This window comes from Grus americana, chromosome 5, assembly GCF_028858705.1.
Source record: "Grus americana isolate bGruAme1 chromosome 5, bGruAme1.mat, whole genome shotgun sequence".
Lineage (NCBI taxonomy): Eukaryota > Metazoa > Chordata > Aves > Gruiformes > Gruidae > Grus > Grus americana.
Genome location: NC_072856.1, coordinates 64,133,731 through 64,146,999, shown reverse-complemented (window position 1 = coordinate 64,146,999; position 13,269 = coordinate 64,133,731). Strand labels below are relative to the sequence as shown.

At 39.8% G+C, this 13,269-nt stretch overlaps 1 protein-coding gene across 2 annotated transcripts in view; it reads left to right on the top strand.

Annotated features, from left to right (window-relative positions):
* Positions 1-13,269, top strand: part of MNAT1 (MNAT1 component of CDK activating kinase) — a 126,520-nt gene that overhangs the window by 42,400 nt on the left and 70,851 nt on the right. For both annotated transcript variants that reach the window (XM_054827186.1, XM_054827185.1), the window contains exons 4-5: positions 6,980-7,083; positions 11,635-11,775. In XM_054827186.1, the coding sequence (XP_054683161.1) occupies positions 6,980-7,083; positions 11,635-11,775 (245 nt within the window). The remainder of the gene's footprint in view (positions 1-6,979; positions 7,084-11,634; positions 11,776-13,269) is intronic.

Sequence of the window (13,269 nt, the reverse complement as noted above, 5' to 3'; positions counted from 1 at the left end):
ATGTAGCAGCCAGGGTGATGAGAGGAAAGAAGGGGTGCAATCAGAAGGCTCTTAATTTTCACTGTCAAAGGGGTCACTTATGATTTGCTAACTTCAGACAGATCCACAAGCTGGAGGACAGGTTAGATTCAAGAACACTGCCTTGGGTAAGCGTTTAAGCCCCGTCTCCTTTCCTGGTGACAAAGCTCTTTGCAGACATCTTGTTTTCCCCAAGCCCTTCCCTGCTTGCACTCCTGGGCAGAGGTCTCCACCCGATAGTTGTCTGGTATGTGTGTGGCTGAACAGTGTGTTAAAGGTGTCTTCGACTCTGCATGATTACTCCCCATTTTACTGAGAGTATTTTTTTTTTTTGGTGTATGTGAATTCCCTGCTCGTTTGTGCGTTTGAAAAATTAGGCTGCAAGATGGGAAAGAAAGGGTGTAGTCATGCAGCACAAAGTTTTGCCTTGTGGAGCCAATGGACAGCAGGTTGGCAGTAGCTGGTGGTGGTTGTTCAAGGGGAGGAAGCTAGGGAGCAGAGAACTGGATTTCTCCTTTCTCCTCCCACCCTAAACTTTCTGTTTTTCTATGGGAGGGTCGAAGCACAGCTTTGCCCGGTTTTCTTTTTGCTGGTAAGTCTTGTTTTGTAAGCTGTTGTGGGTGTTTAAATGAAGTAGTTGCTTGGAGAGACAAAATGTAAACCTGCTGTATGAGTATACCTGTGACCCTGGCACAATTCTGATAGTTTTTCCAAATATTGCAGGTAGGTCAGCTCCAACATTTGCAGCAATTGCACTGTCTTATTCCATTGATGTGATATATGACCTCACTTGAAACACATTTTCCCCCTTCGTATCAGGTGTATTATACCTACAGACTTTTTCTATTTAAAGAAGAGTTGGGTGGTGCAGCACAAGTGTGGGGAAGGTCAAACAAACATTTGGGTAGTCACCTCTAAAGATGTCTATTATAAAAAACACATTTTTGAAGTGGTTTTGAATGTAGCCACTAAATAATGCTTTGGGCTAGAATGTGTTATACAAGGCTTTAAATAGAAACCACATTTTAAAGCGCGTTTCCCCCAGAAGAAAAATCAGTTGAACAATTTGAGAACATTGTAAACACAGTTTGTTGTCATTAACACTAGGAAGAAAAATAAAGTGAAAGGGTTAAAACCTGCCTTTGGGAAAGGTGTGGACAACATCTATCAGAGTAAGTCAGGTCTATACCCAGAGCAGGGCAAAGTTAAACCTTGGAGCGTTGTTAAAAGTTACAATTCTCTGGACATCATGCAAATTTTGCTCGCTCTTTCTACAAGCTTTTTCTCTTCCCCCATGGTTTTCTTCTTCCCCAGAATATCTCTGTAGCCAGATTTTTCAAAACCTGGTGTGTAAGCTCTCCAGAGCAGGGCCCGCCTCCTAGCATGTGTATTCACACTGCCTGGCACTGATCTCGTGATACCTGAATGAGGCCTCTAGGCATTACCGCAACACAATTGTTAATAGTAATTACTGCTTTTTAAAAACATTCAGTACATTCAACTTGGAAGGAGGCTACTGTATTTGTGCCCTTTGGATTCTTGTATCTTGTTACTCCTCTAAGACTTTATGCAATACCAGCTGCCTAGTGACTTGTCTTGCTCAGAACATTTATCTCGCAAGCGATCTTTGGATAGAAAGGATTTTGGTATCTATGATCACTTGTGGGTTGTGTTGTTTATTGTTTTGCGGGTTTTTTTTCCCCTCTGTGTGTGTACATGGATGGTAGTACTGGTCCTGATAATGGGAATAACCCAACTGTAAATTGGGCAGCTTAATCAAAGATCCATTACAGTCATCTCATCTGAACAAAGATTTCAGTACCACACTGTTCCAGTCAAAAAATGATCTTAGCCCTATGGGGCTGAGTGATTTCAGTCATTTATTACTATGCTAAGGTATTTTTCTGGAAAATTATTGTCCCAGTAAAAGACAGCTGAGGATAAACGGAAATAATTATTAATACCTAACTAGATTTTTCTGCTTTAGCTGTGGGTTTTCTTTTGTTTCTGATAATTATTTTGTTATAATCACAGAAATGTTGGTTGGAAGGGACCTGTTAAGATCTAGTCCATCTTTTCTCCCCCTTGCCCCCCCCCCCTCCTGCCCTTCCTAGAAGTACAGGGGCAGAGGTTGGCCCAGGCATCGAAAGCACCAACAGAATGTGCCACGCTAGCTTTGGACTCCCCGGGCAGACTGAGGATGTGGTTGTGTCTCCCTTCATAGTCCTCTGCCCAAAGCAGTTGCTCTTTTGCTGTTCCTAGTCTCTAGCTGATGATTTATGAAGATGATGATCAAAGAGTTGTTTGTAGTAGGGTGGGAGGAATATTTTTTTATAACAAACTAACACTAATTTAAAAATTTTTCAGCTGGCTCATACCAGCAGTGCAGATCAAACACTCTCAGCAGAGTAATCATCTACTGTCTTGCCAGTGAGGGAATGTTCCTACTATTTGAATAGCAAATATTTTTACATGGTAACGTTACTGTCTCTTAAGGAACTAGGAGGAGAAGTCTCAGAAAATTTGCAGTGTCTAAGACTAAAACAGGGAGATTTTGATGGACTTAAAGCCCTGCAGTGGAATGACATTCATTTGTGCTGCGTCTCTGGGCAAATTATTGTGCCATATAATTCAAATTTTTGTCCGATTTTCTTGTTTTGTTTATAACTAGGAAAATATTTTTCCATTTGTTATAGAATTGCATAATAAATGTTGTTTGAAAAACAGTGAAAGTCTCCCTGTAGTGGCTGAATTTCAGAAGTAGGGAGTTTTACCTAAGTAGAATTAAATGTTTCAGAAAAACACAATAGTCTTCTTGTTACACTTCAACAGATGTCTCAAGGCAAGTCATTTCATAAACCAACCAATGTGAGATGGATAAGTAGATAAATAATTGTTGCATACAAAACAGCTTCTGTTTCTTTTCCCTGCAGGGTTTCAGGCCTCTTATATCGGCTTATGCTATATTTCAACATGGACAAAAATAAGTCTGGCTTCTCTTTGAAACCTTTTCAAACTAGCCATCTGCTTTGCCAGTCATATTCCGATCTACACCAATATTTTTTTCAGGGCAGGTGTACCGTGTGAGTTAGGTTTTTTAACTCTTTCTGGTTCTTCTAGTTTTATGATGTGTTTTGTTGTATTTTTTTAAAAAGGCAACATTTGGAAGAATTATATTTCAAATAAATTCCTGCCAAAACCCAAAGCAGACAAAATAATTAAAAAACCCCACACTGCATAGTCCTAGCTATGTAAAAGGTGAGATGTTGAGTATTAGTGACTATGTTCTTTGATTTGATACTTGTTGATTTTTTTAAATGCTAGGCAACTTGTGGAGGGGACAAGGGAGAAGAGAAAGAAATAATCTCTTAATTATCTTTTGTGGCCTAGCGCCCCTTACAAAATGGACTTGTCAACTATAATTGCGAGGATACAATGGCAAGAATTTGGTATTCTCTAAATATTGCTGAAAAGATGTTTGAAGCTCATGAAAAATACATTAGAAAATATGTTGGAAGATGTTCTGGCTGGCTGGTTGGCCACTGGTAACTGCGCAGTGTCAAAGAGGATAGTTTGTTTTGCTGCTAGGGTGTTTGTTGTAGGAGGGAAGATATTTTTATTTATTAAAGGACAACTGTTGACACTAATGTTGATATAGAGATATTCAGATCTTAACATTATTGCAACAAAATGTAGTTCTTCAGTATTTTATGTCTTGAAATGTGGGCAACATTAGCGTTGAGGAGCAGATGCTGAGGACTGAGATAACGTTCCTCTTCAATGACTATGAATTAACATTCAGTGGGAGAAATCTGCGCCGGTCTTTGAGGGTGCTGGAGATACGAATCTTTCAGACTGCTAGTGACCTACCATATCCTCAACTGACATGGTGCAAGGAGATCTGATTGTTGAGAGAGTTTTACCTATGGTTTGGTTCCATCCAGAGCAGGAAAACAGAAGGAGAAATAAACCTTGTTTCACCTTGCTGTGAGCAGAGCAGTGGGGGTTTAAGGTGGCTATGCAGGTGAATATTGAAGAATTCTTAAACACTGATGCAGAAACAGATGTCTTGCATGGAAATGTTACTTAGTATCAAGTAGCAAGATAAACCTGCTTTTGTAAGTAGTTCTAAATAAAGGCAGGCAACTGCATATCTAGATGCATGTCTAAAATCTGCCCGCTTTCCCCAGTATGAGTTTTAATTCTTATGGTTTGTGTTTTACAAACATAGGTTTGTAAAATATAAAATGATAATAGTTGAACCTATTAATGATGACTGTGAAAGGAGGAATAAATGACCCCTGAAAGTTTCAAGCAGTAATAGTTGTATAAACCTGGATCATCAGCTTATTGCTGAAATATTTTTAGAGAAATAAACAAGACGTTTGGGAGCCCAAAGGCATTTGGCATCTCATCTTGCTCCTCCTCTTGCACCTGAAGGTGGCATCTGGGCATCCTGCTAGCACAGCATGTCTCATATGCTATTTCTTTCTTGTGTCGTCATCGAAGAGTTTAGAGAGCTGGTGTGTGGATTTAAGTTGTAGGAAGTGCTGACATTCCTGTGCAGCTGCTGTCATTGCAAAGCCCTGGTCTGATTGTATGCTGACATTTTCACATGACAATTCTTCTCTGCTGTAATACTGAAATGTTAAGCTGCTTGTCAGCTGGGAACCATAGGCTGGAAAGTTGGAGGTCAAATCTCCATTAAAATATTAAAAATTTAGAGTAAAATATTGTGTTTTACTAAGGAAAAGTTGCTATGACCAGAAAGTGTATGTTTGCTGCAACATGAAATTAGAAAATGTTGTTATGCCTTTTGGAGACAAAAAAATAAAATAGATTTGAAATAGATCACTTCCAAAAAACCAAGGAGCTGAACTTTGAAAGGCTTGTACGGGTTATAGCAGTGCCCAGAAGTTCCACCTGGGATGAGATCGAGGTGACAGATAGATGCTGCATGTGGTAGTAAGTAGAGTTAGCAGAGTTCACATAGGAGAAAGGAAGCTTTATTCCCCTGCTTCTGGTTCTTACAGGTGGGAAACCTCCAGGATAGAGGCCCGGTGATCTGCTCAGGAGCAGTAGCAAAGTTGGAAATGGAACCCAGGTGTTGATTCCCAATCAAATGCTTAAACCTCATAACCAGCCTGGATCTCAGATCACTTCTGAAGGGAGGATGATGGGGAGGGGGTGGAAGAGTTCAGCTGATTTAGGAGCCAGGCTGAATTAAACTGTTGGTCCTCTTGATATTGCTCATTATTTGGAAAGAGAGGAAAAAAATGAATACAGCATTTTGGTTGGTTAAGGTTAGGAATTTCTTTAGCTGTATCTTGCCTAGCCCTTTTTGTTTCAGTTCAAGGGAGGGCTGAATACTTTAGATAAGAGTAAGATGATGTGGTGGCTCAGTACTGTTGGAAAGAGTATTCCTATTACCACCTGTACACTTGTATTACTTCCCTTGTATCTTCTCTGGCACTTGCCTGACCCCTTAGTTGAGCCAGTGCAGATTACTGGAGGGTTTCTGTTGACAAAGCATCCAGGGAGCCCTGGAGTTGGAGCAGGGCAAAGAGTGAGAACTGTGCCTGGGAAGACAAATGTGAGAGTAGTGAGTTGCTGTATGGCTGGGTTTGTAGAACTGAGCTGTATCCCACAATTCTAGCATTTTGGATCATCTCATTTTTTTCCCCTCTGCTCCCTGCTTTGATTTCTTGCTGTTTCCTTTGCTGATCTCAACTGGTTTGCCAGTCTAGGCTATTACTGGTTTGGTTTACCTAGAACCCTCCTAAAAGCTCATTTCTGCCATGTTACCTGTCAAAAGGATGAAAGAAGGGATATAATCTTCACCAAACTGAGATGCATGCTATCCTGATGAGTAACAACACAGACTTCATGCTTCTTCCTTCTATGTCTCTCTAGCAGCCTTACTTATACAAATGACTCGGCAGTGGTGCATGTGCCTAGGGTTCATTTGGCCCTGGTCACTTGAGAACCTAGGAAGAGAGATCTGAACCAAAATCTTCCAAGTTCTGTGCTGATGTTTTCGCTAGAACCTCCTTCCCTTCCTCATGGCTTGACTTAGTGCAATCGCTGTGCTGTTGTGTTCTTCTGAAGGGTTTATCAATGGCAGTGCAAATTTCTCTGCTGCTCTTATAAATTCACTGTAGCCATGTGAGGAGGCTTTTTGAGGCTTTGAGTGCTGTATGTTGGCAGTCATCTATAGCTTTAAAGCTGTGGGCACAAGCCTAGCATCCACTCTGGATTGTGATCACCAAGCAACTTGCCAGTGATAATGGTTTTCAGTTGGAATTCACTTGACCCACAACTGAACTAGTGACCTAGAGGTGAAAGGCTCAGGCATTGTATCAAATTACTAATCATCCAAACCATCTACGTCTTTCAAGCTGTTGATTATAGAAACTGTTCAATTTCTTGAGGTATCTCCCATGCCACGTGTAGATAATTGGGAATGTTGTGCCAAACGATGCAGCTTTCTGGTGACCCTGCTTGCTCATAATTATGTGAGATATAATCTGTCACTATAAAGAGATGTCAAAAGAATGACACTTAAACTGTTAATCTGGATGCATCTGCAGATTCCTCATAATAAAGATATGTTGGTGCCTTTTAAATTATCAAATAATGTGAAAATTTTTTGTGTACCTGAGAATTTGAACAGGCTCTGTAGTCTTTACGGATTAGATAATCTTATGAAATAGAATGACTTAATTGCTAACCTTGTCTTAATATGTGTTTAGTTTAGTTTAATTCTGCAGAAATCACTGTGTTCTTAGCTGTAACTGCTACTTGAAAAGGTCAATGTTTTATGAATAATACTATGATTCTTCATATGTATCATTACTATGGTGCTAGAAGGGATAGAGAACATAAGAGTAGTATGCTTTTGTCATAGTCATGCATGCCAACCTAATACTTTTACTTTCTGTCTTTCTAATATTTTATGCAGTATTTAACTTGACCAACAATGTGGATTTGGAGAACACCAAAAGGAAAATGGAGCTGTACCAGAAGGATAACAAAGAAGTCATTCAGAAAAATAAGATAAAACTGGTTAGTTAACTTCTCTCCCGTACAATTTTTGTTCATTAGTTAAAGAATGAAAGGATTTTCGAAGTGGAGTACTTTTTGTAATATCTTAAAAACAAGTCAAAGCTGAAGGCACTATGCAGATTTCACTTTGTATTCAAAAAAATGTAATATGCCAATATTCTGCAATACTGATATTTAGTGCTGCTTAAAGAGATTAAATTGATAGTTGAAATGTAGTTATGATTTATTTTGGGAGGTGCTTGAAAAGAGGACAGGTAGTAAAGTCTGCATCTAATGCATCGCCTCTGCATGTGTGCTGGCTATGTCGTTGGACAATAGGAATGAACTTGGTCTCTCATAGCTATACCAGCACAATCATTCCTTTCTCATCTGAAGGAAAAAAGGAATCTAGACGCAGACATTGTGAAGCTCCCAGGAGAGAGTTGTAGAACTGAGGGAAAGCACAGGTCTGGTTTATCCAAAATTTAAAGTGAAAAACGTTGAAACAAACGTTATAACTTTTGTTCATGAGCTGATACCAATAACATCAGGAGTATTGCATACATGATCTGTATGCAAAATACATGGTTCTCTGAAGATTTAGTCATTTCAAATATGGCTCAGATATAATTTTGTTCTTTAAAAATAAACTTGCAAGCATTTCTTTCTGTAAGAAAAAACTGATCTGTTTGAATATTTTTTCAGTATAAAAATACACATTGTTATCGGTTCTTGAAGGAAAATGTCTGCCCAGAGTGTGACATAACAAGGTTTTGTGTTTGTATTCCAGTTGCACTAAGGACTTGCTTTCAAATCAGTAGGGGTGAAATCCTCACTCCCCTGAAGTCTGTGGCAAAACTCCCAGTGATTTCTTTAGCTCTAGGATTTCACAGGAGGAGATTGGAATCTGAAAAATGTTTGTTTGAACCTCTTCCTTTTAAAGGCAAGGAAATTTCCCTAGGGGTCCATCTCTGATCTGTTATCCTGTCTCTGACACTGTGCAATATCCTATGCTTCAGAGCTTGAAGGGACCTGCCAAATCTTTGGCTACATGTCTTATTTTACAATGTAGGTGCAACCTCTGGGGTCACCATGAGACTAGAGTGCTCTGCCTGCAGCCCACCTTCTGTTCCTGTAAGTGACTTGCAGGCAGTGTGTGCCCTAGCTGTGTGATCGTATCAAGCAGCACAGTAATGCTCTGTACCCACCCAAGCCCCCTGGGCCTTCTGTTTTCTGTACTGTAGGGTCTTGCTGTGCTAGAGGCTGTCTGGTGGAAGCCAGGCAAGCCTGCGTGAATCCAGAGTTACTGGAGATCTGGAGACATTTCTTTTATATTTCTTTTTCAACATTTGAAACATTCAACATTTCTTTTTCAACAATTGCAACATAATAATAGACTTGACGCAGTTGCTATTACAAAAACTGCATGATGTTGCCCATAAATTTGCCCCTCTCCCAAAAGCTGAAAGGGTGCTTTCTCTCTCTAACTCTTTTTGGCAGGTTTTGGAATGTCTTTACTCCTTAAATGGCAAAAGGTGTCCTAATTTCTCGCCTAAACTTTTTATGGCCAGTCATTGTCTCTTCATTCTTGGACTGACATAAATTTTTCTGTCTGCTGTAATAGCTTGCTTCTGAGGAATACAGATATTCTCTGTCCCTCTTGGTGTTTTTGTTACCCTTTGCTGTTCCAGTTTGAATTTGTGTTTGGCAAGCAGAAGGGACCAGAATTGAATGCAGTATTGTAGCTGAGATCTTAACAGCATCTTATAAAAGAACACTGTTTTCCCATCTTGACTGGAAATACGTTGACATACGTGATTCTGAGATGATTCTTCTCTTGTAGCACAGTCATACAGGAGGTTCAAAATCAGTAGTGGTCAAGGCATGCATCATGTTTTCTCGTCTTTGGTTTCTGATGAATTCATATCTCCAAATCTGTGGCTTGTAAGTTATTTTCATCTTACTTCTCCTACTTCTGTGCTCATGAGTATGTCATTCTTTCTTACAAATCAAAATGTTAAGTTACTGAACCAGTCACCTCAGGATTTGAGTAACTGCTCGTTCTTCTGTCAATGCAAGCCACATTTGTCATCTTTGTAGACAGTTCCTAATGACCTTGCTGCTCATGTACTAACCCATCTGTTAGATCTCTAGATTTGATGCAGAGAAGAAGTTTAATTAGATAGGTTTGGATAAAAAGGTGAGGAACTCTTGAAGAAGGGGTTCTTGTCATTATAAATTGATTTGTATATACGTGTTTATATATACTTTATATATAAAGCCTTTCTCTCCGAGTGGATTGCAGTTTTCCCAAGCGTGCCTTCTTCCTTAAATATCTCCTGTTAGGCAGTCATAGGATAACTTGCTACTTCCTACTTTATCACTAGATGTTTAATTAGACTTGTGTCCTGGTTTTTGTCTGGGATAGAGTTAATTTTCACAAGAAGTTGGGAGGGGACACAGCCAGGACAGGTGACCCAAATATCCCTTTGGCTAGTTCCATACCATATGACATCATGTTCAGCATATAAAGGGGGCTGGCCGTGGAGGAGGAGTTGCTGCTTGAGTACAGGCTGGGCATCGGGTTCTGGGTGGTGAGCAAATTGTGTTGTGTATCACCTACTTTGTATAATCTTTTACAAATATTCTTGTTATTTGTTATTTTCCTCTTCCTTTACTGTCCCAGTAAACTGTCCTTATCCCGACATATGAATTTTACCTTTTTCTTCCAGTTCTCCTCCCCATCCCACCAGGGGTGGTAGTGAGCGAGTGGCTGTGTGGTGCTCAGCTGCCGGCTGGGACTAAACCACGACAACTTTCTGCTTTGTTCAGTCTTGAAATAGTTTTGTCTGGACTCTGTGATGTGAATGTGTTTGAATTTTCTTGATTGTCCTTTCTGGAATGGGCATCTAAATGTCCGCTAATAGTTGCTATGTTAGATCTAACCTTATACAGATATTCACATGTAAAAGTTTGTAAAATCTTAATGGTAATAAGAATGATAACCCCACCAATAACACTCACGATTGCAATTAAGGTGGCTGACAGTGTCATACAGTCAAGCGTCCCTGACCAGGAGGATGTCACTGCACTAGTAAGATCCTCAGCTAGCTCTGCTCTAAGACCAGCTTTTATAGACTTGCTTTACCTATGCGCAATTACGTGTGACTTATGATCCGAAATCAGACTGCAAGTTCAGACTTGTAGCTTGTGCTCCAAGATCGAATCGCAAACCACATGCTTTTCTGCTTTTTCACTGCAAGTACTTCTTGCAGTTTCGTGTACCAGCGTGCATCCTGTTGGCGCGCATCATCCAGGAGCTCCTCTAAGAAAGAGGAGGCGAGTTGGTCACCACAACTGCTAGATACAAAATGAAAGCAGCTTCTGTTGGCTCAGTGGCAGGTGATGAGATCTGTCAGCTTTTGCATCCAGGAGGAACTGGACCTCACTGGGACCCATTGGCTTCATCTGCCTGGAAGAGGGATGTTTTTCAACATATTCTGGCATGTATCAGATCGCTGTACTTTACGATATAATTTTTTATTACAAGAACAGATTTTGCTAAGCTCTTGGCTGTAATGTTTTGCTGAAACTGCTTCCATGGATTAATCATCTGTTTAAGTTTTATAAAATTTTAATTATCTCTGTTTTTACTGAATCTCCTTTTGCTTTAGTATTTTTGGTGGGTAAGATTTTGAAAATGTTTTCTGTATGTTATTGTCCTGTACCTTCTTACCACCAAACTAATGTTCTTTTGATTCCCTCTTCTGTATAAAGTTGTTTAGCTGTAATCCTTCCCTCCCATATATGAGCCCTCCTCTTTTTATTTCCACTATTATTTTCAAATACAGATGACTTAATAATTTACAAGTTAAAAAAGACTTATCAAGAAGTAAATCCTGAAACAAAAACTGGTCGCTATGTACTAGTTATTTATTTCTTTTCTTCTCTTGTGGCACATGACTTCAACCCAAGTTACGGGAAAAATTCCTCATTTTCTGGAAATGTGACTTTTTTTACAGTTCATGCTTAAATATGCTTTAGCTTATAAGCTTATATCTGTTAATATTCACAGATTTGTAATTTCTTATTTTTCATCTACACCACTGTTAGGAAACACACAGCATACTTTGCACACAAGATGCAGCTGATCAGAGGAGCGATCAGGGACAGTATTGTGGGATTATATTTTTGGTCACCCACTTATATCACTTGAGAAGTAGGATGTGCGGGAGCAGAGAGAGGTGCTTCTTTTTAGAGTGAAGGTGTAAGTAAAACCCATTGTCATTCTCTAGCATTTAAAGAGCCAAGATCCGATCCAGGTGGTTACTTCCTACTGCAGAGAGCAGCAAGGGAAAAAATCTAACTTTGCACTGGACAGTAAAAGGAGGTAGAATCATCATAATCACCTTAAATTTCTACCTAAAATTCTACCTTAAAAGGTAGAATCTGGCTGCATTCCCATTGCTTGATCTGTTCTAGACCCTTTGGTGTAGGCAGTAGAGCTGTGGGCGAGCTCTGTCCACCTGAGCAGGAAGATCGCTATGAGTTAATTTCTAATTTCCATTTCAGACACGAGAGCAGGAAGAGCTGGAGGAAGCTTTAGAGGTAGAGCGACAGGAAAATGAACAAAGGCGACTACTCATACAGAAAGAAGAGCAACTACAACAGATGATAAAAAGGAAGAATAAGCAGGCACTCTTGGATGATCTGGTGAGTAACAAAACCAGAGGCTTTGAATGCTTAGTAGCAGAGCAAACAGCAAGTACATTGACTTTCATCTCTACCATGGTTAACTGTGTGGAATTAACACGTCTGCCCGTTTCTGTTTCCTGGTCTTGCATGTTTTGTGTTACTGTTCTCTCACCTTTTGTTCATTTCAATATTGCAAACAACTGTGGTTTTGGTAAGGTAAAGACTGGAGACAGAGTGCTTCTGAGATTCATAGACTTAATTGGACTCATTGTCCAGATTGTCCAGTGCTGCTTAGAAATTAATTCTAGGAGAGCATTCTTGGCTGTTTCAACACAAAATTAATCCTGGATAAGATTATAGCAAGGAAAAATGCAGAAGGGTTTTTTTGTATTTGAAAAAGGCTATTTTCCTGGTTCTACCCATTTTGGGTTTGTTTGTTTGTTATTTTGGTTTTTTTCTTTTTTCATTTCTTTTCCTAGTGCGTTTTCATTGAAAGCTCTTTTCTTGTTGCTAATTGACACGGAGATATATTTCAGAAATTGCTTTAGTGAGTCCTGCCACTCTATCAGTTTACTTACGAGTTGACAATTGACTGCATATCTGAAGAAGAGCTAGTATAAAAGTCTAGATTTCTACTTAATTCGTTGACAGTATGACAGCCACAGGCTTTGACTGTGATCAAGGATGGCTTGCATTGGCATAGCTAATATGGTGACTACTCCACCTTGAACCTGATATGTGATAGGTGAGGTTCTGTCACGTCTGAGGCCAGGTAACTGCCTGCTTGTATTGCCTTCAGCTGGTGACAATTGCATCTGCTTTGGTGTGTGTCTGGTCATGCAATCTGTGCGGGGGGTAGAGAGGAGCTACTCAGTTCAGCCATCGTGTGAACTCCTGCCGCTGTTGACTTGTTAGGCAGTCCTGAGTGGTGGGTGACAATCTGGTGTGTTGAAGCAAAGCGGTCATCAGAAGCTACTTCCTCAGCCACCTCTGCAAGGGGGAGATGGTGGAGAACAGAGAACAGGGGACAGTAACCTCATGAGTTAATTTGAGCATTAGTCAACCCTTTTTGTGTCAGAGCATCTAAATGATACGTGGTCCTTTTGTATTCATAAACTACTAACAGAAAAAGATTTCTTGCCTTGAGTGCATCATGTTCTCTTACTGCAAACTTTTTGTGTATGAATTGCTCCTTTTGAAGTGAACGAAGCTTGGATTCATTTGAGGTGTGTAAGAAAAACTCAGGCTACTTCTGGAAATTGTGTTAATCTTGTCTTTGGCTAAACTTACTACTGATTCTGCATCTGAAATGCAATGGTGATGTGTGGGCATAGAGAAGCTCAATAAATGTTATTTAAACAAGATTCACATCTCCGTTTTTTTTAAATACACTTGTGTATACAGACATGCATGCACACGTTCACATGCTTTAACACCCATGAGAACAGTCTGTGTGTAACTTTGAAGGAAATCAGAAAAACGGAGAAGTGTATACACGTGTGCAGCTACGTC